The sequence below is a fragment of the Poecile atricapillus genome, chromosome 3 (genome assembly GCF_030490865.1).
Source record: "Poecile atricapillus isolate bPoeAtr1 chromosome 3, bPoeAtr1.hap1, whole genome shotgun sequence".
Lineage (NCBI taxonomy): Eukaryota > Metazoa > Chordata > Aves > Passeriformes > Paridae > Poecile > Poecile atricapillus.
In genome coordinates this window covers 78,361,367-78,387,158 of record NC_081251.1, presented here as the reverse complement: position 1 = coordinate 78,387,158, position 25,792 = coordinate 78,361,367, and the positions used below count along the sequence as shown (strand labels likewise).

The 25,792-nt window shown below is 41.3% G+C and overlaps 1 protein-coding gene across 1 annotated transcript; it reads right to left on the bottom strand.

The window, feature by feature from the left end:
* Positions 1 to 6,723: 6,723 nt before the first annotated feature.
* FAM98A (family with sequence similarity 98 member A) lies at positions 6,724 to 24,529 on the bottom strand. Its single transcript, XM_058835934.1, has 9 exons — positions 24,402 to 24,529; positions 24,119 to 24,197; positions 21,065 to 21,213; positions 19,373 to 19,507; positions 16,421 to 16,605; positions 14,116 to 14,196; positions 12,707 to 12,823; positions 10,101 to 10,268; positions 6,724 to 8,594 (listed from the first exon to the last, which is right to left on the bottom strand). Exons 2-9 carry the CDS (start codon positions 24,169 to 24,171, stop codon positions 7,845 to 7,847), a joined length of 1,638 nt encoding a protein of 545 aa, XP_058691917.1. The 5' UTR covers positions 24,172 to 24,197; positions 24,402 to 24,529; the 3' UTR covers positions 6,724 to 7,844.
* Positions 24,530 to 25,792: the final 1,263 nt, after the last annotated feature.

Sequence of the window (25,792 nt, the reverse complement as noted above, 5' to 3'; positions counted from 1 at the left end):
ACTCCTATACTGCTGTGGGCAAAGAACAGGCACTAGCAAAAACATGGTCTTTATTTCCTGTGGTGGGTCAGCTGACGGGTCACAGCCAGCTGACCGCACAGCCACTGCTACAGAGCACGGCTTGCTCACAATGAAAATGATGTGGTGGAGAATTTGAATAGAGAAATTTGGTTATGATCCAGGCTGCTGATGGATCTGTTGAGATAAGCCTCTTAATGCTCTGTAAATGAAATGTTCATGAGCAACTTCATAAGCGTTTAGTCTGTAGACCTCAGCTCATTTCTTGCAGGCTTTTAAAAGTTATTTGTAGCTCTTGACTTACTCATCTCATCAATAAATCTCTTGCAAGCCCAGTAGCTTCAGTTATATGCTTACCTCAGCAGCAGTGGCAGATCAAGAATCGTCTGCAGGCTCACACTGCTGATCCTGCTAAGCAAAATATTGCAGCCTCCAAGGAAAATCACAAAATCAGTAAGGCTGGCTCTAAGATGATCAAACCCTACCTTTGACCAACCATCTTGTCAGCTAAACCATGGCACTAAATGCCACATCCAGCTGTTTCTTGAACACACCCAAGGATGGTGACTCCACCACCTCCCTGGGAAGTACATTCCAATGCTTAATGACCCTGCCCATGAAGAAATTCTTCCTGAAATTCTTCCTGAAATTGAGAAGGAATAGGTGAAAATTCCAAGCACCTGCTACAGCTGGAAACCCTTTGCTTCAGGCATTTAAGGAAGGGGAACACAGAGTGTTTTGTAAGCGTTCATGGCCATTGAAAACAAGAAAAACAGTGGGTAGAAATGCAGTCATTTTTCTCACATACACACCCCTCACGGCCCAAAAAGGAATAGATGTATCATAGACAATGTAATAACATATTAAAAAAACATTCACAGGCTGTTTACAAAATGTGGATCTCCTAGTTCCACAAGAAGAATTTGAGTAGGGAGAGCTGACAGGGCTTGAACAAACATTTTAAGAAGTTGATATGAGCTGATTTTTTTTCCTGTGGAGAGGCTTGAATATATGAAATTTAGAAAATATTTTTCTCTTCTTATTTCAAGTGGACATATTTTTCTGAACATGGGAAAGACTTTTCTTCACAAAAACAATTTTATTTCCTCAATCTAGGCAAAGGAACAAAGAGTTTCTTGTTCACTCTCTCTAATTTAACCAAATGCAGAAAGCATCAGACATCAGAGCTGCTGCCTGAGCTATGCGTCTTTGCTGGTCTTGGTGAAATCCTGCCTGCTAGAAGTACAGCAATTCCAGGAGAGTGTCCAGGAGAAACTGCATCATAATGACAAGAATGCTGGATTAATGAAGTAGCTAAAGTCAGACACAAACCCAAATGATGCTGGATACTTCCACTTCATCCATTCTCTCCTGTCTCAGGATCTTTTAAAAAACATGGGGGGAGACTGAGGGATTGTTTAAAAAACAAACTCCCCAAAACACCACACGTGGAAAGAAGGAAGATTATGTCAACCGTTATTTACAGCTTGGTCCGCAAATGCCAAAGAATACAAGCAATAAGAGTAGGTGAAAAATGCAAGTGTTTGGATAGACCCTGATAGATTTTTTTGTCTGTTTGAGCCAAACCCACTAGGACTTTCTGTGCTTGTGTAAAACCTCTGCAAAGCCTCATGTTGCACATAAGAGAGCTTCAGCTTTGCTTCCAACTTTATGGAGTAGCCTGATACGCTTCTCAAGGGGTATGGGGAACATCTGGCTCCCTAGAGAAATGCAAAGTCAGGTTTGAACCACAACTCTCTCCTCTGCTCTAAACGTCCCCAGTCTTGCCCTCCTCTGCCCCCCATCCCCAGCCCTACTCACATTTTAGGCTTTAAAAGAAAAAACTCAGCTTTACAAAGAAACATCTTCCTAGACAAAAGCTATCTTCTCAGAGGCACCTTCCTCAGGCAAGTGAAGTCTTGGGCAGGGAAAATATGCTTGCTGACCAGAACTAGTCTGAAGCGTGGATTTCCCCCAGCTAGGAAAGGTGAACCATTTTCCTTTCCATACAGCAGATGAGCTGAGCTGCAGAGCCAGGTTAGGGGCAGCCATTGCCTGAAGTTTTACATTTTTCCAAAATTAAACAGCCTGTCACTTCTGTGGACTGTTGCTCAAGGACTCCTCTCTGGAAGTCAAAGTGTAAGCATGCCCTATGAACCCCCCCAAGGTCTTCCTCATGGGAAGCCCAGAAGCCTTTGGCTGAGATAGCATGAGCAGCCACAGGAGGATATTTGCAGCCTTGGACACTATTTCTAGAAGTTTTAGACATCTGTATGGGAAATACAGCTTTTACATGAAAGAAAGCTGCATGTGAAGGACCCTAGACAGAGGCTGGGAAAAAACCAACAAAACAAAACAAATACCACCAAAAACAGAGAACAAATAACAAGACAGACAAAGAGTACACGCAGGAAGAAGACCTCTTTCTCTATGTGACACCAAGAATGGAAGGGGATCTCAATGGAGACCAAAAGGAGGGAGAGGGAGAGGGGGAGGGGGAAGGGGAGGGGGAGAGGGAGGGGGAGAGGGAGGGGGAGAGGGAGGGGGAGAGGGAGGGGGAGAGGGAGGGGGAGAGGGAGGGGGAGAGGGAGGGGGAGAGGGAGGGGGAGAGGGAGGGGGAGAGGGAGGGGGAGAGGGAGGGGGAGAGGGAGGGGGAGAGGGAGGACTGAATGCAAATTTTGTGGAGACAGGAGGCAGGAGAAACAAGGGTTTGTTTCCGGTTTGTTTGTTTTGTGACTGTTACAGCACAAAGAAAATCTAATCAAGGTTTTCTTCATTCAGCATCAGCCTGCTAACTGATGAACATCCATACAGCACAAAAAATAGTTCCAAGTACTTCTCAAGAAAGACTTGACAAACAAGAAAAGACAAACAAGCTGGGTCACCCAGGGTCATTGCAGAAATGGATGCAACCTTGGAAAAAGTTTCTGAGTTATCAGCACTGATCTGGATTTTCAAAATAAACATTGCAGCCAACAGGCTAAACTCATTGGAAAATCTGTGTGCTGAACTTTAAAGTGCTGTTTACAGCTGCTGACAATCTGGTCCTAGGAGACAGAAAAGCCATCAGCAAAAGGCTACCGCTGGGGCAGTATGAAATTTAGCCAAAAAGTCTGCTTTTTCCATGAGCGGAGCTAATGCCGGAAAGTTTAAAGAGGTCTTATCACCTTCATCTCTGCTTCACGTGTGAAAACGAGTTATGACCTTCCACCTGCCCACAGCATAGGCAGACTCCCTCTTTCTTTGGTTTTACAATAGTGTTTTTCTACATTTTGTACTTGTTTTTCTCCCCTCTGTTGTGGGAAAGACCCACGTGGACAAGAGGGGAAATTACTGGACAATAAAGGGGAAACAATGACACTGAGAGCAGTCAGAGCTGTAAAAAGCACAAAGTAAACACAAAGGAAAAATATTTTTTCCCTTCTACCCTTGTTTGTCAAGCCATTAGAGGTGTGACTTATTTTTGGCCAAAGAGGGGAGAAGGCAATGTTTACAGCTGGTAATAGCAGCTGCTTTTTCAGACTGTGTCCCCTTGAAAAGTTGTAACCTGAAGTAAGCAAGCACACGAGTATGCTGAGAGTCTACACAGGGGATCCACCTTGGTGTACTGCTCTCCAGTCACAACACTGCTATGACTCTAACCTAAGGGCTGCCTATGAGGCTGAGAAAGCAAACTTGGAGTTCAGCATGAGCCTGTTTGTTTGGGACTGCTAAATTATGCTCAACACCTTAAGAAAGCATTGATACATCTGTACCATTCCTGTTGTCCAGGAAAATCAGAAGTTCAGAGAGAGCAGAATCACAAGCCTGACAGTCAGCAACACCTGGACTCTCTACTGCAGTCTAAATATAGCAGAACTAAGACTAAACTATGTGCAATAAAAAGGTATTTGAGGGCTTTTGTTTGCAGGTCTTCATTAAACTAACAGGGAGCTGAATTAACTAACTTTTAGTACCACAATAATTGACACAAGTCTTTTGGACACTCAACTCATCAGATCCTAGTGAGAATCCTTATATCCCACTGCATTCTTCACACCTCAGCAGTTTAATTTTCATTTCCTAGGTGCATAACCTGCTACAGGCAATACTACACCACAGGACTTTTCAAGCTCCAACCACCTCTCATAACTATCTACTGTCGTGAATCTTGCTTCCCTTCTCCTCAGTCCTGTCTTAGATGCTTAACTGGTAAGCCTCTAGGTTCTAATTGAGCCTGAGATTTGTTGAGGCACTTGCCACTTTCCTCAATTCAAATGCAAAAAAGTTTCATGCAGACACACAGCCAAAGCCTTAAGGCAGGTTACCCAAGTGCTCTGGCTGATAAACCCAATCTGTAGCTTGAGGAGCCCCACTGGGGCCATCAGCCATCGTGGCACATCACCACAGAGCTGCACACTTCAGGATTTTGGCTGCTGAAGCAGAGGAATCACATCAAGCAAGAGATTGCCAGCCAGCTAAAGAGAAAACTCAGGGAACAGCTACAAGCCAAAAAGGCTCTCTGGGGTGAGTGATATATGCTGCAAGCTCAGTTTGACCCATTTTCCCTTGCTTTGGTACTCCCTTACATAGAGTAAGAAATAAATTAATAAATTTTATCTCTTCCTCAGACCTGCAAGGAAAACCCAACTATGACTACAGTGGGTATGGATCATGGTATTCCAAGTCACACAGTAATGCACCTGATGTGGGGAGCAAGTGTGTTACTGCACAGTGACAATGCTTGAGAGACAGTGATCCTAACAGAGGGAATGGAAAGGCAGTGCAAGTGAAGCCTTTAGGAAACAAAAGCTGCTAGAGAAAAAAAGGCAGATGGAAAAAACAGAACAAGATGCCTACAGCTTATGGGAGAAGAGTGGCAAGAACAGGAAGGCCAAGAGGAAGAACACTGTTCCCCTTGCTTGCTTACTTAATTGCCTTCTTAATCTGCTGGAGTTCTGCTTTTGATCATGATGTACAATGAAAGCAAGCATGTATATCCAATCTACCACAGTCTAATAACATCCACAATCTATCTCTCCTCTCCTCTCCCAGCTTCTATTTAAGAGATTCCTCCCAGTGCAGCAGTGCAGGAATCATGTTTAGAAAACAGTAAATATCAGAGCAGCATACAGAGAATAACAAAGCAGAGGCTGTTTGCTTTCATTAATCAAAGCTGCTTTCTCCACATATACAAAGCTTGTTTTCTCTGGGGAACAAAGTCGTCACAGCACACTAGGAGGAAACAATAGAGTAAGGAAAAACAACAACAGCTGGCAGAAGCAAAGTGTTTTCTTTCCTGTTGGAAGAGTAAAGCCTCCTGTTTTTGCCTTCTGATTTTTTTTTTTAACTTTCCCCCTCAAACAGCAACAAACAGGGACTTGGCTTACCCTAAGTCCTGGAAGAGGGAGGAGGAGAAGCAACATATTTTGATGAGAAATAGCTGTCTGGGAGGAGGAAGGGGAAGCTCCTACCCCACCCCAGCATCAATTCACCATGTCACCATGTGCAAAGGTGAGACTCTTCACTGCAGCAAGAGCTATGGACTTGCAGAGGAACTGGCAGCTCTAGCACAGAAAGCAAATCTCTGAAGGTGCTGATATAACTCCAGCAAGAGCTCTCTGAAGAGCCTTCAGAGTTCCCTCTTGCTAGGAACAAGTTTACAGCACTCTTAATGCACTGACAGAAAACACCATCCTCTTTGCAGTGAAAAGTGTGAAGAAAAGCAGAAGCTGTCAGCTTGAAGAGATTACATCCCCAGCAAAGGACTCTTTTGTCAATCTCTTTACATTGCTAATCCAGGACTAACCCCACTGTTGGAACCCTAATTCTTAAAAAAAACCCCACTAATTATTTTTGCATGAATGCAGCTAGTCACCAGCTAATGCTCATGACAAGGTATTACCCTCCCACAGGGGAGACACCTACTCTGGAGAATGCTGCTGTAAGAAGCCATCAATAAGCCTTTGTGAAACAGCAACATTCAGTTTTAGGTAGATCTCTATCAGTGATCATCATAGACCCGGATTCAATTCAGAATGCTTTTCCCTCATCAGGCTTGCTAAATTTGTTTGAAACATTCAAGGAGAAAAGCCATTAAGTCAGATTCCCAAGTGCCTTTCTCAGGGACCTTTGCTCCCAAACCCGTGAATCACTAGCAGCATCTAGTGGCTGCAATAAATCAGATTTTCAGCTTGACTGTGGCATGAAATACAAGTGTATCAGTTCTAAACTGTTTTTTACCTTATTTACATGATTACCTTGAATTACAGCAACATCAGCATTACAGAGATTCTCTCAGATACTTATGCTATTATTGTAAACCAAGGAACTCCTCCTGCCTCCATCAGTCTGGATTCATCCCCAAGGACAAAACAGACTGTCATCATCACAGCCTCTGCTGCAGTGAGAGCATGGTAGTAAGAGTCAACATTTCCACAAGGCTGGGGAGCATCAGGAAGTTCCCAGAAGCAGCAAACCAAGTTCACATGGCATGCAGGAACATAACCCGGGAAACACATGCTCACACAGCCTAAGAATAACTGCACAGCAAGAGTACTATGAGCTGCTACACCAGGTCAGAGCATATGGTACAGCTGGGACAACTGTAAAATAAAAAACAGAATAAAATAAAAAAAGAGATGAAGAAAACAGAAATCCCCATGAATTCCCAGCTACTGTAGCAACTGCTTTTTACTGTTGAGGAAAAGAAACTAAAGCAAAACAGAACATACAGATACTTTTATTGCTCACCTTTTATACAACAGCACACCTTCAGCCAGTTTCTTTCACAGCTTTTTGACAATGTTTATGTACACAAAAAACCCAGCAAGAAGCATTATGTGGCTTTCAGTAAAGAAAAAAACCCAAACATTAGAACACCAAACTCAGCCAGGTTTTGTTTTCTGCAGCAATAATAAAAGGGCTTCCTCCAGGCAGGAACTAATCTTCCCAGGCCGTAGTGCATTTCTTTAAAAAGACAACCCCCAAAACAAATTGCCCTAGATCTGCTGAGCCAGTGGTATTAACTTGCAAATAAAATAAACTTCAGTTTTTTGTTTCTTCTAGCTGATTTCAAGTAAAAATTAGGTTTGGAGGAGGAGCAACTTGTTTTGGATGGATGCAGGTCAGTTTGAATTGCTACACCTAACTACAGGCCTACACACACTATCTGTTCACAATTTAGCTTAGTTTGAAATGAATCTTTGCAGATTTTGGCGGCAGTCAGTCTTCAGAGTTGAGCGGGTGGGAAAACGCTGTTTAGCAGGAGATAAGGCTACTGAACATGGCATCCACAGTAGAGCTCAGATAACAAAAACCCCGTTTGTTAGAGGAGACCCCTGTGAGCGCACACACGCGCTGTAACATTACGGTGACCGAAACGAGAAGTCAGCAAGCTGAAAAGCAACGCTCCAGACTGGTTTAGAACACGTACCCCAACAATGATTTGGGGGGAAAAAATGCAGAATTTCTACTGTGTACTGTAACAGATAAATTTGAGAGGTCTTGGTATTTCTCCAAATCAAAATAGAAGGCAAACACAGCAGGCACATTTAGAACAAAAGTGTTTTGAGCAGAGGGAACCAGTCCAACATCCAAAAAGCATGGCTATTAGTTGATGTTTAGTGTGCAGGGGGTAGTGACAATGTCTTTCATTAAGACAGCAGAGGTGGGTGAGGAGGAGAGGTCTACACAAAGTTGTGCTTTGCTCTATGCAAAACATCCCACCTAAAGAGATTCCACCTGCTGTGTACAAACCTGTACTAATTCAAGCAGCATTTAAGTCAGGCCTCTGAAACCAGGTTTCTATTATGTGAGCTCCGCTGAAGTGTAAATTTTTAGCAGCCTCAGCTGGTGAAGTGTCTTCCTTGTCCAAAGCCAGACTGATTATACTGATAACCTCCATGCTGGAAGTGCTGCTCAAACTGCCCTCCTTGATTAAAGTTCTGCCCACCTCTGCCCCCCCAGCCGCCTCCTTGACCTCCTCGGCCACCGCGACCGCCACGGCCACCCCTCCCTCCTCCACGCCCACCCCCTCGATCACTGTGGGACCCACCATCTTGGTATCTGCTGTCTTGCTGGTAGCCACCGCCACCACCCCCTTGGTAGCCACTTCCAGAATAAGAAGACGACTGGTAGCCACCATAGCCTCCTCCTTGGTAGCCACCACCACCATGGTAGCCACCTGTTTGAAAACCTGCATCTCTGTAGTTGCTCTCCCTGTAGCTGCCATCCTGGTAGCCACTACTTCCGCCATCTGTCCAGCCTCCTTGAAGCTTGTTTCCTCTTCCTCCTCCTCTGCCACCATGATCATAACCACCACGTCCTCCTCGTCCCCCTCGATCATGGCCTCCTTGTTCATGACCTCCTCGCCCTCCGTATGATGAGTCATAGCCTCCTCTTCCTCCTCGGTCATGACCCCCATGGTCATAACCTCCCCGCCCTCCATAGGAAGAGTCGTAGCCACCTCTTCCTCCTCTGCCACCGCCTTGCTGCGAGCCACCCTCTGGTCTTTTCTGCCACGGGGGCATCTCAGGAGGTGGAGGTTCAATTTCATTGGGCCGTCCTCCTCTGTCAGGCACTCTGCCCATTAGCACCTGCAAAGGGAAAGGGAAAACTGCCTTAGGAATTGTGAAGCCTCACACAAGAGTCACATTTACTGAGACACACCCACTCCAAGGTTTTTACATCCAGAGGCAAATTTTGTGTGCTTGAATGTGACAGACCTCTGTCTCCAGATAATAAAAGTTGAACAGGCGTTATCTAGTACTTGAAGCACTGCTAACAAAACAAGTCAGGAGACCTGTGCTGCTTGTTCAAACAGCAGGCACACCACTGTGAGCAGCACCAACAAGAGTCTTTCCCTTAACTCTTTATTAGTGCAGACTGCTAAACTCAAATAAGCACAAGTACAATGCAATAGAGTCAGTCTCATAAATAGTGCTCTGAGTTGCTGCAGAAGCCACTGACTTGGTAAATAAAGGGCAAAAAATTGCATTTTTCAGTGAAGATATGCAGAAACTTAACAACAGACAGGTGAGAGACAGCACTGATCAGAAAGAAGCAACACTCTAGAGGTCTTTAGCTGTCTAAGGATGGTGTGACCGTAAAAATTTAGCAAGGCAAAATGGGACAGAACATCTGCACTCCTTGAAGTACATATACATGCATATAAAACAATATAACAAAGGAACTTCAACAGAAGTAGGCTACTTTCCTATTTCATGCTACTGTCTTGGAAAACATTTAATATTGATAATGGAGATAAATTAACAGATTATGCATCAGCAGCAGGGCAGTACTGCATTCCTGCTAAAACACACATTACAGTCTGATAAGACTCAATCTCTCCAACTACTTAATTTCTTACACACCAACAACACTAAAAAGGTGCAGAAATTATTTGAGCTGGATGGGCTATGGCCAAATCAGCACACCACTATTCTCTCCTAAATTAACTAGAACTTCACCTGAGGTACAGTTGATACTCCGAGGTAGAAAAGCATGCACCTAGCCCCTCAATTTTAAAGCACCAAGTATGCTGCTGTACATAGCTGAGCTGCCAGTTCAGCACATACTTTTGTGAGCCTATTACTCTTGTAAAATCATAATTTTTAAAACAAGATCGATTGTTTAGCCTAATGTTTCAACTACGCCATTATTAGAACTATACACTTGACTATAAGCTATTTGTGTACCCAGGCCAATCTAATTTGTGGGATCCTTGCCTTGTGATCTTGGTACATTCTATTTACACAGACCAGAAACACAATTACTATGTAGGTGTTACATAGACAAGGTGACAGAATCAGGTAGCAGTAGAGTAATGGCTTCAGTAATTCTGGTAAAAAAAGCAGGCCTACTCCCACTGAAAATAATCCAAGCATTTTTTACTGCCCCAAAGAAGGGGCATTGTGAACCTCAACAGCTGAAATTACACTATCCATAATCCACTGATGCATTATCTGGAACACATAAACACCAAGTTTCTTATCCTTTATTTCCAAATTCCACTTACAATCCTGAAAAAAATTAGGACTTATTACTACATTCAGGTTACTTAAATATTCCTAAAAGAAAAAGCCATTTGTCACCGAAGGTACCTTATTGATGGCACATGCAGTCTTCTCTCGGATGGACCCACTGCTTGTTCTCATAATCTTTGACAGATCTTGCCGAGCTGCCAAGAGATTTGCAATTGATATAGTGCACTTAGTAGATAAGAGGGCACGTTTTGGCTGGTAGACTTTAGCCAGTTTTTCTGTTTGACTCTGTTGGAGCAAATTAAAATAAAACCCAGTCAGTTAAAGCAATGGGATATCTCATCAAAAGAATCAAATCAGCACTGAACAACAAGGCATTACTGCAAATAGAAAAGAAAAATAAAGAAAAAAAAAAAAGAAAAATGAAAAATCAGTGAGAATCACTTTATAACTGAGAATTACTTTAATCAAATTAGCATTTGTCACATTACTTTCTTAAGTAAATAGGAAACACAATTTTGACTGAAGTGCTAAGACACCAAAGAGCTGACGATTTTAACACTATATACATGCAGACTGTATTACTTCCAGGCAGTCAAACACAGAATAGAAGTGTGCCATATAGTTAATAGAAATTACTGCTAGAATCCAGAAGATACTGAAAGCAAAACACATCTGTGTTTAGCCTCCAGACCTTTTTCTGTGCCTTCACTCTGATCTGCACCCATTCCAGCTGGGCCAGCATCACCCCATCTCCAACACTTATCAGCAGAAAAAGGTCTTGTTAACTCTTTTCACTCTTCATTCCAGTCAGCTTCTTCACAAAGACAAGGCACCGAGAGAGACTGGCAGAGCTAGAAACGAGATCCCATGCTCAACTTTGCCTTGTACACAATGTCTCTTCCTCTGCTGCCTTTCAGCATTAACCATTCCGGCTTTTTTGAACACCTCAGAAGTTTTCCAGCTGAGACACGGGAGAAATCTGTGCTACTATACATGAGTTACTACACAAGTTACATCTCTCTGCAGTTATCAACTATAATATAGTGTGTGATGCAATTAGGATAAACCAGATTGCCATCTGAATGCAGATGACAGCAGTGGGGACAGGCAAATCAGGTCTTCCAACGTATCTTAACAGTGCAAAAACTTAGGACCACATTCTAAAATCCTAAAATCTTATTTTCCATCCAAAGAAAACTGGAATATGACACTGGCTAAAGGTAGGAGAAGCAAAAAGTATTTACCAGAGTGTTTTTCCCTGGTAAATTTGACTGAACTCTGAGCACAGTATTTTGGTCCTGTGATGCTGTTTTAGGTGAAACTTGAAATTTTAACTTCAAAAAATCCGTAATAATAGGGATAATAATGGGGCAGTAAACCCTGCAAGGGCTTTTTTCCCTGGTGTTTCCACTATCTGGAGAAGTGGCTATTTAGTCATACTATTGTATTCTGATACTTTTCAAATAAAAAAACCCAAACTTATCATCTTCTTAAAAGCAACTCTTAAAGCAAACTGCATTTTATGTCTGGAATACTACAGCAACATTCTCCAAATTTGTACTGTTATGCTTCTAAAAAAATACTTGCATTCTTATAGCTATAAATGCATATATACAATTTGTGGGTTCTGTGAAAATATTTTATGTGGCTAGACAAGTTCAAAAATATCTGAGAATTCCTAGAAAAAAAAACCAAAACCACATGGATAAAGATGCCAAAGCTGCAACACAATCCCTGTTTTTTAAACATAATTCACATTTTTACTCATTTTTATTAATTATTAAAATATTTAAACAGTCAGCTTGTTCTTTAGTCATCTACTAAAAAGCCTGAAGAATACAAAGTTTAATAGAGTAGCATCAGTAGAAGCCCTACTCAGATGATGAAACAGAAAATGGGACAGGTCACAGTTTATTATTAAAGTATAGCTGCTTTTTGAAAAAAAAAAAAAAAAAAATCCTCAATGATTTTATGTGTTACAGTTTAACACTAACTCTGTCTCAAACACTGTCAGCAGCATACTTAAGACCATGTTAGCAGATCTGGTTTAGTCCTGGAAAATAAATTACATGTACTATTTTTTAAAATCCTTTAATTTCTTTCTGACACATAGGAAATACAGAAACCCTAATTATTTCTAAAAGCAGATTATGTATCATGTACTCAAGGGAGAACAGATCTCATGTCACAGCCACTTGCACGGTTCAAAGACAAAAGAAGCACATAAAGCATTACCCTGTCTATGAGGTAAGAACAAGTAGTGCCTTAGCAGCTTTTCTCATGTGCATCTGTGGAGTTGTGATTGCAGACACACTTTGAGTTAAGGAAATCTGATCGCTGTGGACGGCACAAAGATAAGGGATGGTCAACAGGAAGATGTTTTTCTACCATCACACAAGACACAGCACTTAATGGTTTGCATTATGGTACTCTGAACATGATTGGATCAGTAATCTCTACCTTTTCCAGTGGCTTTGGTATGTAGTTACATGCAGTTTGACTTCTCATTTTACAGTCTGATTTAACATCCAACAAATCAGTTTTAAATAAAATACTTTTAATCACCTTTCATTGTCATACACTTTTTTATAAACTCAAAACAAAACCAGACAACTCCTGCAATTATTTTTGACTCATGAAGGACAAAACAATGATGCAGTTTTCCAGAGATACTTATTATAAAGGTTACCATCAACCAGGACTTCACAGCAAGTTGTCTGTACCTTAGCTCTATCTGACCAGCCAAAGGATTGCACAGTAACATCCAAACGTTTGACTAACAGTTTTCTTCGGACTTCGTATTCGTTGACTATGGCTTGATTAATTGCTTCAATTTTTTCCTGAAACAAAAATGTGCAAACATAATCTATAGATTAAAGTGTTTCTACTTAATAAACTACGTGGATGGAAGAGAGTATGACACAGAGACACTATGCAGGGCTTAAAACTGCAATTATCTACCTTGTCAAATGGACTCACAGCCAAGCTGTGCCTGCAGATGTTATTTTCCTGAAGCTTCCAAGGCTCATGTTCAGCCTTCTACCATTTCTAGCAGCGTAAAAACTGCACAGATTGCTGAGGCATTTCTCAACATCCACCAGGACAGAGAAGCAAAGGTGAGAAGATACTACAAGTAACAAGCTGAAGCAAAGGCATACGTAACTCCTAAGAAACAGGACGTCCCTGTACCCTCTTAAAAAGTAGTAAGCTCAAGGACAAAGATAGAGCAAAGATGAAGGACTAAAAGTACGTACAGTACTGTAAGACGATCTTGATTAAAGCACAGTCTGTCTACAGGCAAAACAACAGCATGTCCTATATGAAAAATTAATCATGAGAAACACCTGGTAGCAGACAGTGGTTTAATTAGAGCAGCAGGTGAGATATGCACCATTAGGGAAATAGTATTTCTATTTAAAGAGGCCTGGCTAGAGGGAGGGCAGCAGGGTCCACTTCCAGTCTCAACAATACTAGCACTGAAGGAAGCAGACTGCTGGAAGATGTGTTTCAGCCTGAAGCAGGAGAGACAAGAGAGACCTGAAGTCTTGAAGCAGCAGCCATAGCACTGAGCTTGGTGCAGCAGCAGTGATTAACCCAGGCACCACGCTCCTAGTACAGCAGGTGACAAATCCCAGCTGGAGAAGATCACAGCCCCACAGCCTGGGTGTACAATGTCTACCTGCAGCTCCTACCTGCATACTCACTGCCTCTTGGAGAGGCAAGAAAGGAAGCAAGACTACTCCAAATAAGAAAAAGAAGGGGACATTATGACCAGACCCACAGTTTAGCTAAAAAGAAGCAGCCATGACACCATCTCAGCAGGACTAGGTCACACAGACAGTGCTGGCAAAGGGCAAGAGAGGAAGATTTAAGCTACTGCACAAACATGCTGGTCAGCACCATCACCATAGATCTCTCATTCTGAAAAGTTTAGACTGCACCTGGACCTAGAGATTCATGTAAGATCTTACCAGTTGCTGTACCTTTATTGCACCAACATATACATTATACTGCAAGAAATTATCTTCTTGTCTTCAGAAAAAGAAAAATCATTTTTCAACATTCAGAATCAAGATCAATACTTTGTATACTTAAAAAAGGGAAATGGGCTCCAATACCTGCAACTACTCACCCAGTGAGCTGGTCCCAGTTGTTTCTTCAATAAAGGTTTTCCAACATGATTAGGTGGAACCTTTGCTAGAGTTTCCTTCAGCTGTTAGGAGACATATAAAAATATTAGCTTTGGCTAAAAAAATTATTTTTTCAAGATTCAAATTAAAGGAGAGGACTACTGGACAGTGAAAGGCATGACACAGCAGCCTCCAATATCAAGTTATTTTCTCTGGAACAGAGAGCTAAGCACACTTCTTTTGGAAAGCAACTGTTTTTAGATTTCTGGTAGTCTCAGCTATAATTATTTAAAAATTAAGAGAAGGGACTGTAGAATAGATCTACAGTTTAAGACACCATGAGGTACTGCTACTCTTGAAGCCAGAGGTATTACTCTACACATCATCTGTTTAATCCAGAAAATACTGCACATTTGTATCAAAAAGCTTATATTAAGACTATGTGAAATATAACATGACCCAAAGAAGGATCCCTCTCTACAATCAAAAGGAGAACAATCTTAATATGAAATTTTAAATCTAACTTGCATTTTAGGAGTTTGGGTACAACTTAAATTATCTATCCCATCTAAAAATTTCTTAGGACTTCCAGGGGGAAGAAATGGAGTGGCAGTGACAAAAACTTCCAAAATAATTTGGAAAAAAAAATGCCAACCTGTTCATTCCAGCATGTGATCTAACATATTCTGTGACCTGGTTTTCCAATGGTACTGAGCCAAATTTATTTAAGATTTTAAACCTAAGTGCTTTCAAAGAGCAGAGGCAGTTCATTCAAGTATCAGCAGTTCCTTTTTTTAATGTGGTAGATCATTAACAAAGAGAGTCAACTACACAAAGATCCTACTTCAAACTATAGTACATATGTGTGAAGAAAAAGTTAGCTTGATTTTCACACATTAAATCAGAATAGTAATATTCTAAGACTTTTTAAAAACAAGAACACTGATATATTTTCATTTACAAAGTGAAATAAGTTTTTCAGTTATTAGTCAGCTTTACTTTCTCATTCTCAAATACTGCTAACATGTGAAGTATCCAAACTGTAAACAGTAGTTATATACAATTTGTGCTAAAACTGTAGGTTAGAAATTCCTGATTGCATTTCACTATGCTGTAAGGATGGTTAAGGAGGAGGTAGGCTTATACTGTCATTGAGAGAATATTCATTTAACCTTACTAGACATTGTAAAAGAGAAGTATGTTAGGAAAACAACAGAATTCCCAGATTAAAGATTTTAATCTACTTCATATTCTGTATTTTTAGAGACTCTTTCAACAGCAAAGCTTCCTAGCATTGTCCATTATTATGAATATTTTCTACCTTTTATATAAAATAGAAGCACAGCATTTCTTATGTGTCTGTGTAGCATCCATAGAGATTCCAAAACCAGAAAACAAACTGCTTCCATTCTACACCTTGGACTTCTGATGGAAAACTATCCTCCTCCTCCTCTTAGAAAGGTCAAACTAAACTGATATCTTGCATAGAAACAAAACACTATTCTCAATTTCTTGGTTTTGTTTAAGTAAAATGCAACTAAAAGGTCTGTCAAACTCTGAAACTGTTTTGGGGAGCTTTGTAATCACAGAATATTCTGCATTGGAAGGGACCCATATCTGATCTTTAAAGTTAACAAGGGTTGTCTTCTGCTCTTCTGCTTTCCCCTATCTCACAAATTCAGTCACTAAATATGACTTAAAAGCTTTCTGTCCCCGACCCTTGGTCTGTGTACTGGACAGTCCATTCCATTTAATTCCTCTGATTTATAAAAGTTATTCTAAAGTAAATTTATTTTTTAAAAAGATCACAACAGCATGGAGAACACACAAATGAAAGAATAGAAATAAATGTAATCACAAGAATTGATGAAGTCTTAGGGTAAAGGTGTTGAGTTTTACTTTAGTTACACCACCTTTTAACAAAAATGTCTGTAAACATTAGGTTCCCATACAAATTTGTTTAGGTGTATTTCCTGAAAAACATTTCTCTCTAACATTCTTCCTGAGGCCCAAGCTGAGCATTTTCTATGTCTTCTGCAACAAGTGATGGCTTTAAAACCAAGAGCAGTCACCCTGGAAGGCAATGACAGCAGTAGTCCCTGACCTCATGCCCTGGCATGGAAAAAGCCTTTAAAATAATTTTCAAAATTCTGACTCTTTGCACATGCAGTAAAAACACATTAACTGTCCTTCACAATTCAAACACTGGAGTTCCACAAGAGACAAATCTCGCTCAGATAGCAGAACTATTTTCCATCAAAACAGTAACATCATAAATATTCCTATTTTTCTTCCTTTGGATCTTACCTTTTTTTCAATTCCACTGAAGAACTGGAACATTGTTATATTGGCGGGAGGCTTGGACATGCCTAAAGCAATACAGATGCCTTTGAGTTCCTGAAAGACTTCACTGCCACCTCCTTCCTGGGCTTTTTTAGGAGGGGCATTCACACACAGCATTCTGGCAGCTTCCAGTTCTGAGATGAGGTATGCTGAGGTAAGAAAAATCAGATTTGACCATCAGATACAGCAGAGTTACTTTGGAGCCAGTGAAAGTTCAAGTGCTTACAACCAACAAACGTGCAAATGGACTGTTTTACATAGAGTGAGGGATAGAAATTTTATATCTACAGAACACTCATATTTACAATTATGAGTTCAATGCTAGAAACACAACAAATAGAGGACAGGTTTAGTACAACCAATTAAAGCAAGGAAAAAAATCTTATGATTCCAGCAGGTTTTAATCCTGCAGTTCAACAGAGGACAGCTCTTTTCCTTCAGATTTTGCCCAGCAAAGACAGGAAACTAGGAACATGGAAACAAGCAGGATGAGGGACTGGGGTGTGCATTTTAGGGTAGACAAGCAAGCACTTCTTGACGCTCTAGGAAACAAGCAAGGAAACATGAAGAGAGAAGTGAAATGTTGGATGAATCTCATCCACTTCCCCACACAAAATGTAGAGTGGAAAAATAATCCCACTGAGAAATAGTACTGAGAATTCATGTTTACAATAAGTTCCAAAAGGAAAGCTGTAACTGATGAAATAGAAGCTAGAATGGCTGAAGTTTTCTTCAATATCAGAACTGTAAGAGCCTATTATTAGATTGTAACTCCTTTATCAAACATGAAGAGAAAAATCAAAATCACTGTTTTTGAACAAAGTATATGCCCAGAATTTCAGCATCAGGTGTCACTTACAGTGATATAAATTTACAATGATATAAACAGCCTTTGTTTGCAGGTGTCACAACTTTAAGGTTTGAATTTTTTAAATGCACAAGTTTAACAGCACTTTTCTCATTAATCATAGTGAGTGACCATAGCAATAATGTACATAAATGCTTTGAAAAATAAGGGAAACTGATACTGCAGACACACTTGTGAGCAGGGAAGCAAACCCACAGCTATACAAAATAAGCTTATTATTTATAAAACTGGGACAGATAAAAAGATTAAGAACACAGCATTTTAATGATCTCTAGAATTCCTTCTAGATCTCTAGAATGTCTTCTGCTAAAGATACAGAATACCTTATAAATAAAAAAAACTTAGAATACGTAAAGCAGAGATGCATCCTTTGTAACTTCTTTCAGCAGCACTTTATACAGGTTTTTCTTACACTGAATTTTCAATTATTTACACTCTTTTCAGGCCTACTGAAGAGGAAACTAGCATGAGAATTTTGTTACAAAAATTTAAATTGCATTTAAGTTACCTTCAACCTCCTCTGACTAAAACATGAATTTTAAAAGTCTATCATTAAGACATTCTTTAGATGGTGATTTTTTTTTGCACACCTCTTCTGAACCAGCCTGAAACTCTTGTACTTTTTGTTTTTGCAGATGCCAGTACCTAACATTGTATCTGAGTGACGCTGCACATTAAGTCAATCAATCCTAACCACTTGGGTTTATTTTGTGCTTTCCTCTCCCAGCAATACTGCTACATCTTCCAAGTGACATAAACTGTGCTGCATTTCATTAAAATGTAAAATACCCTGGCATTCATTACAGAGGGTTATCCTGTTTCTCCTGAAAAAAACCCTTTATGGCTCACATACAACAGGATACCTAATAAGTTCATTTAATGCAGCTAAAAAAAGCTATGCAACTATAGTGGTACACAAAAAAAGGAGTTTGGCACTAGTGCAATTTCACATTTGACACTAAACACAGTATTCCTGCCAGATGGGATACCAGAGCTCCTGAACACAGCCTTATATGACCAAAACGTACATCCCAAAGGACCTCCGGGATAAACTGTGTGTCATGGACAAGCCAAATTGATTGAATGGCTTGGCCTATAGAAAACAAGCTGAAGGGGAGATTGAGCTACAAACCCAAAAAAAATTCAGATTAAGTCTAATCATCTTTCTCCTACTGTTGAAATACAGGAACCTATTCTGTAATTAATCTCTTGTATCTCAGATGAAGGCAGAACTAAATTTCTGTTTTGAAAATTTAAAGAATCAGCAGCAACTGAGGAAGCAAATAAAACATTAACTCTTCTTGAATTTAAAACTATATTAAAATTAGTACTACAGTTTCTAACTTTGAGGCTTGTATTTTTTATTACAATGTGACTTAATATCACACACCTTTTACAAATTTAAGTACTATTTCTTCTCCTCTAAGATTTCATAAGCAGAAAAAAAAACAATTTAGCTATTGAGATCTGATGGATGGAAAAGCCATCACCATGGCTAATGTTAATTTCCTTTCAATCAGCAGAAAGCAACAGTGAAGCTGTTTACTAAGGATAATGATCAAAAGAACTAGGAGTTGGGATAAAATTCTCATAACAATTCTAAGTGCTGTCAGTGTATAAAAACACAAGATTTGTTGCACTTTGCAAGTCATCACAGCATTTAGAGGGAGCCTCTAAAATTATGATGCATCTGATGTTAGTGGTCATTTTTACAACCATGCTAAATAGAGTTCAGTGGCTAAATTCTGGCACAAGTATTCGAATAATTCCCTCTTTGTTGCACCTTTTGAGAAGTAATAGGACAGACTTTTTGCTCATGAATGTGAAACAGGTTAATACTCAGAATATTTTCCATCTTATACTCACTCCATATTGACTCGTAAAGCCAGAAATAATATACTCTGACACTCTAAATTACAGAAAAAATAATGCATATTTTTAGGTAACTATGTTTGTGGTAAACAAACCCGTATCTCATTAAGTGTAAGAAACAGTACTGTGAATCTTGCAGAAAACCAGATTTGCTTGAAAGCACCCTTTTAACTTACTAAGCAGCAAGAGACAGTTCTTTTGATTATGAAGGCGTTTTGTCACATCTCCTGATGTTAATGACGCATATGGACAGTTCATTTCAGACAGCAACCCACTCATTTCAAGTTGAAATTCTTCTGCTTCATTTGGACCTTAGAAAGAAAAGAATAATCATTCATTCACTGCTAATATCTATGGGGCTATGATTAGAATGAATTAGCTATTTAAAAAAATAAATCTTTCGCTCAAGCTGCTATTTAATATTAAGACCTGTTTCTAATGGAAGCCAAGTGAATTTCTTGGGTTCCTCCAAGACACAGCACAACCTATTTGGAACCATGATATGCTTCATTAATATAAAATTATGTTTCACTGACAACTTTTCCAAGCTACAACAGGCACTGGCAACTTCTACAATGAAAGGGGATATCAAAAACATCATAAATTTTACAGAAGTTATTTTAAATATCAATTATCTCTTCCCATTATAAATGTATCAGATGGTTATGACAAAATCATGAATAATAAATATGGCTTATGAGTTCTCACTTTTTTCTATTACTTCTCCCTGTAAACTCACATTTGTCAACTGATTTTATTTCATAATTTCATTTTTAAAAATAATAAAGTCATGTAAACCAAACCTTTGACTGATATTTCTGTCAAAATTTACTGAAACTAATCAGAATTTGTTAGGTAAAAAAACACAGTGATGAGAAGTAACATCTTTTATCTTCTGGAAAGAGACTTCAACCCCAAATGTCTGCTATTCCCAAATGCAAGACATACAAAATGAAGATAGGACCTGACAGCACTCCAGCTAACATGTTTCTATCACATGTTTAAAGAATTTGAAATAGGTGCTGGAAGACTTCTGGATTGTATTTTTCAACAAAACATAGAATAGGAACCTTATACTACTAAAAGGGATGCGAATGTACTGTTACAGAGAAAGAATGTGAAATACACTCGAAGAATGAACAGGTCAGAAACAGAGAGAAAGGGAAGTAACAGATGCTGAGGCAAAAGGCAGCAACCTTTGGCCAATGAGTAAATACAAAGATAAGCTCATAAAGGCATTATGAGTTAACATATTAGATATTCAGGAATATAGGTTATCATACCAATTTAACAATTTAAGCTGTAGAATGACAAGAAAATAACTTTTTCTTTGAAAGCTAAGGTTTGTTTCCTCCACCAAAATGAAAAACAAAAAACCATTTTCAGGCTCCTTCTCAGAGTGTTTCATGAAGAGAGAAAAATTCATACCAAGCACAGAGTTAAGGGAACCAACAGTGAAAAGAAAATATGGTTACTGTAGTCATGAGAATGTTACCTTGAACACTAGTACTACTGACATCAAAATTACAAACAGAAGCATGGAAATAAAAGTATTCTCACAATCTAAGAAACACCCCACTAGCATTAATGTTTCCCTTAATTCATCTAAGAACTTTAAAAAACAATATGGTTGAAAAATTAAAAGAAAAAGCTTTTGAAGGAAAACATATTCAGGAAAATGTTTGATTGCCACTATTATTTCAACTTCTACTGGTTGCTCATTAGGCAAATTTGAGGTGGAAAATATCCAAAATCTGGCAGTGTGCAGTCAACACTCCCTGGTACAACAGACACTACCAGCCCTAATCTCTGTGGCATGCAAGAACACACAGTAATTGCATGCTTGTGCTGGAGTTATGACTACTTACTGTTGGTTGCCTGCACGTTTTCCTCTAGTTTACAGAACAGCCGTAACTCAGATACCAACCAAGCACAGAGTTTGGTGAATTCAGGGGAACTGGCACCATGAGAGACTGCCTGAGCCAGCGCTCCGTCGTCTAACAATGGACCTTTGTAACTGAGAAGTAAAACAAAAGCACAATTTATTAATGTTTGCTGTGACCAATATACTTTGATAGATTTATTTTATGCTGTATACATATTGAGAGCTACAACCACAACACATCTGCAGTGCTGATCTCCCAGAGTGATGATTCCTGGACTGAACTGCAGCAAGAACCACACTGAAAACATCTGTGTAAACACAGAATTTGTGTGCACATTAACTTACCATCAGAGACTGTGCCACAAAATATCATCAAAGATTTCCTCCTCGAGAATGTTACCATGTACAGTGGCAACTTCTCTGCCTCCATCTGAAGATACTACTTACAATAGACCTATCCAGGGCAACTGCAGTCTCAAAGAATCCTTCCTGAGCTCTACATACCGCTTTACGGTATGTTGGATAATTACTGCTTAACAAGTGCACCTTTTCTGTCACTTCCTATCACGTATGAAAGAGTTGCCTTACAAAACAAAGCCTTTGATAGAAACATTACAAAAGTGATATGCATAATAATATCCTCTCTTGAAAAACCAACCTCTCTAAACACACACAAGAAAAATTAATGGAATTGGTTCTTTGCATAAGCAAAACAAGATAAAATCAGACCTAGAGTAAAGAAAGCCTGAGTTTATAGATCAGATCTTAGAAAACATAGTTTTGAGGACATTAGTGTACTGATCATCTCTCAGGGGGAGAATGAAGAGAAGAGAGAAGGCTGCCTTATTAACCAGGCAGAAGCACATGTCAGAGTTTACTTAAGTATTTCAGATAAAAATGTAAATATTATTTTGATATACTACCCCCAAAAGAGAAAGACATCCAAGAATGCTCATAACCAACAGAACTCTCTCTTGGAAACTTCTGGGTAAAATCACCCACTACATCACAACAATCCAATGAGTCCAGCAACTCTCTTGGCAAACCTCAGGAATAAAAGAAAACATCTCAAACTGAAATGTAATTCTCCTCACTCTGCTCCTGTGCTTAATACCACACACAAAGGATTTGGCACTCACTGTAGTGGCCTGTTACTTCAGCCAAGTAAAATGAAGAAGCCACGCTCAAAAATAACTTTTACCTCACAGAGCAGCTTGATTTGTGACACAGTTAATCTACTGGCAGCTGGTGGGAAGCTGTAATCTCATGTATTACAACCCTACTGCATGACCACAGTAGGCTGGACTCTTCAAGAGGCTAATTAGAGCAAGTTCCAGTCCCATCCCACAGACATTTCAGGCCTACATGTGTAGGTCTGGGAACATCTGGGACTCAGAACAGAAGCATCCAGTTATAGATCAAAGTAGAAAGGAAGCAATGGCAAGCCTTTTGCTTCGGCAGGATTGGGATTTAAGTCCCTGCTTAGATGTTCTAGAGGCACCTTTACAAGAATTTTTTCTTTAACAAAGGTAACATCTTGAGTGTGTTATTTCTTATAATTATGACTTCAGCTACACATCAATCTAGCCAATAATCCAACATGCAGATTCCTAACTGCAAGCAGCTTTTTCCTTCTGTTTCTGCCAATAGCACATGTTCCAGAGCTATGTTCTTTTGGTAACACTGTGCTATCCCATATGTTTGCTTTTTCCCCAGTTCAACAAACCGATTTACAAGACAAGAGGCCACCATCTGAACACCTTGAGCACAATTACAAAAAGAAACAGCTCGCTAACATGTAATGTTCTAAGAAAAAAAAATCATGTGATACGTTAGAAATATCTTCAGTATCTGAGAAAAAATAAGTTGAACCATGAAGACCACGGAGCTACTACCAAAGCATAAAGCCTCAAACACCCCAGTACTTCCAGACACCAAGAATCAGAAGTCCTTTAGACACATGCAGTAGTTTTTTCCCAGTTGTTACCAATATTGCTGAGGTCTCATGTCTTTCATCCTCCAAGTTTTCTTTTTTTCACTGTTGCAAATTTTGCTTCGTATAACTTTTTGTTCATCTACTTTCACTGTTTGCTTTACTTATTTATGTCAAAAATCAACAACACCTTCTCTCTATAATTGCGCAAATCACAACTCCTTCAAGCCACTAGTATCCCTTTAAACATATGACACAGAAAAGAAGCCAGTCACAGTATTTTCATTGTGGCAGAGCTGCCTTTTCACATTTCAGCCAGAGAAATACCTGCCAAAACAGAAGCCTACTTGTCAAGCTTTGCAACTATCATCACTAACGTAGCCTGGAAATACAATCTTTGTTGGAGCATAATGACTCTAGCCACAAAGTGATTTATAGGAATAGGGCCAATGTGAGTAAATACAGCTGTTTGCACAGAACCAGCAGCAGAAGTGAAATTGTAGCTGCCTGATCTCTGAACTCTTAACAGTTTACAGACATGTGAGCTTACAGACGGACGTGTGCTCCATGCTCTGCCTCTCATACTTATACAACCTTTACTGACTCCGACAAAGTAACAGGTTTACACAGCAAAAGTCTCCTGCGCTATATTACACTTTAAAAATGTAAAAAGGAAAGGCACTTGCTCGTTTGCAATTATTTTTACTTCCCCACTCCCCGCCCCCCCCCCCTAAATATGAAGTCCGAAAGCTTTTTCTTGTCTGACGTATCTCTTTATCCCCTCCCACCCTCAGCTAGGGCTGCTGTGCAGAACTGAGGAGCAACAGACCAGATGACATCCAAGAACCAAGGCGACTAGCTCGCAGGGAGAAGCGACAGGCTCGCCAAGGCCGTGCAGCTAAAAACCTTTTTAGGTCCGTTTGCCGCGGGGCATCATCGCCAGCCCCGCTCTGGGGGCGGCTCTGACGAAAAGGGACCATTCCAGGCGCTGCCGGAGCCGCGGCCCTGCGCGGAGCGGACAGCGGCACTGTGTCCCATGTGGGGCCGCCCTCTGCTCCCGGCCCACACCGGGAGCGCCCCGCACCCCCAGCCACGGACACCTACCCCAGGTCCTCCAGCGACTCCAGCACATCGTTCTCCAGGAGCTCGAACTCCATCCTGCGGCGGGGTACGAGGGGTGGACCTGCGCGACAGCGGGACTCAGCGCCACCAGTACTCGCACTCCCACCGCCCGCCATTCCCCCCATTCTCAGCCCATCCCGGCCTCGAGAGGGGGACTCAACTCTCACCCCCCGCCCTGCCGTGAGGGAGAGCCCCCGGCGCCGCAGACCCTCTCCCCACGCTGCCCATGCCCGCCCTCCTCCTCCAGCCCCGCGGCACCACGCACCGCGCTCGCAGCTGCGCCGCCGACTGCCGGGTTGGCATCTCAGGGCGGGGAACGCGGCGCCGCAGGCCCCCGGCCGCACTCTTCACCCGGCTTCTTTAGGACCGCCCACCCCGGTGCCTGACCGGCACCGCCTCCGTCCGCTGCGATCTCCGCCTATCCGCCGAGCGAAGTGCCGTTGCTAAACGGGACATGGGTGCGAGGCCGGACAACGGGCCGGTTTTGTGGGAGAAGAGCCCGGGACGAGCCAAGGATCTCACTTTTGTGTTCAGGCGCCGGATCGGGCAGACCCGGAAGAAGGACTCCTCCCTCCCAGCCGCGCAGCCAGCGCAGGAATGTGCTGCGGCGAGCGGCGTCGCGGCAACGGGAGGGGGAGGGGGGAGGACGGGGCGGCGGAAGGGCCAAACTGCGCCAGGGAGCGAGAGTGCGTCTCCACCCTGCAGGACCCCGCGCCACGGCCGGGACCACAAATCCCGGCACGCCTTGCGCGCATCAGGGCTTTTTACGGGGGGCGGACGGCGCCGAATAAAATTGTTAAAATTAATAAATCGAAACCGTTTCAATTCAATTACCAAATTAAATCCGCGGGTATCGTTTTTCCCTCTGCTCCGTGGCCCGGCGGCGCGGGCTGCAGCGGTCGAGACGCGGCATTCGGGGATGCTGAAGGCAGCGCTGGGCGGGCTGAGCCTGCCTAACTCTGTGCTGGCCGGGAAACTCCTGGAGGCGATGCTCTGGCAGGTTTTTTAGAAATTATTTTAAATTCAGGGGAGAGGGGTGTAACAGCGTTCACTTTTTCTAGTTGCTCTGGTGCCAGCATGTTCAGAGGGAATGCCGCGCGCGTGGGCACAGATCCATCCTTAGGAAAACAGCTGAGTTACGGGGCCCAAGGGGATAATTCTGCTCGCTCTGTGCAGCTCTGTTAGGCAGCACTGCCCGGCAGTCCCACAGAAAGCAGTGCTGGAAAAGAGTCACGGATGAGAGGATGTGCTGGGATGGCTATGCCACGCTCGGGAAAGCCAAAACCACTCGTGCCAAAAATTATGCCAGCTGATGCTGCGGGAGGGGAGTCCTGTACTTCATGAAACTGCCCTTGGCAGACACAAAGAGGAAAAGCTGCAGTCGAAATATGAATGATCTTGTAGCCTCAAGATAGGCATGTAATAAATGGTATTGATTCGTGCTAACTAAATTGTAACTATTTGGAAAGTGATTATTAGAAGCAATCACGAGAATCAGTGTTACAAGGCAGATGCAGCCCTTTACAGATGTTACATGTTAAAATTAAAGATGTTACATGTTACAAACGATGTAGTTTGGAAGACAAGTGATGTCCCAAGACGAAATCGACCTTGAGATGGACAAAGTTGGAACGACTTTAGGCGTAAGGCCTGAAA

Bases quoted from the DNA above. Each gene is read 5' to 3' on its own strand.
- FAM98A (XM_058835934.1), bottom strand. From the start codon at position 24,171: ATGGAGTTCGAGCTCCTGGAGAACGATGTGCTGGAGTCGCTGGAGGAC. The intron at 16,606-19,372 runs GTAAGTTAAAAG...TTCTTACCTCAG, and splicing joins GAACTGTCTCTTGCTGCTTA to CATACCTCATCTCAGAACTG. The intron at 10,269-12,706 runs GTACAGACAACT...TTGCTCCAACAG, and splicing joins GCTGGTCAGATAGAGCTAAG to AGTCAAACAGAAAAACTGGC.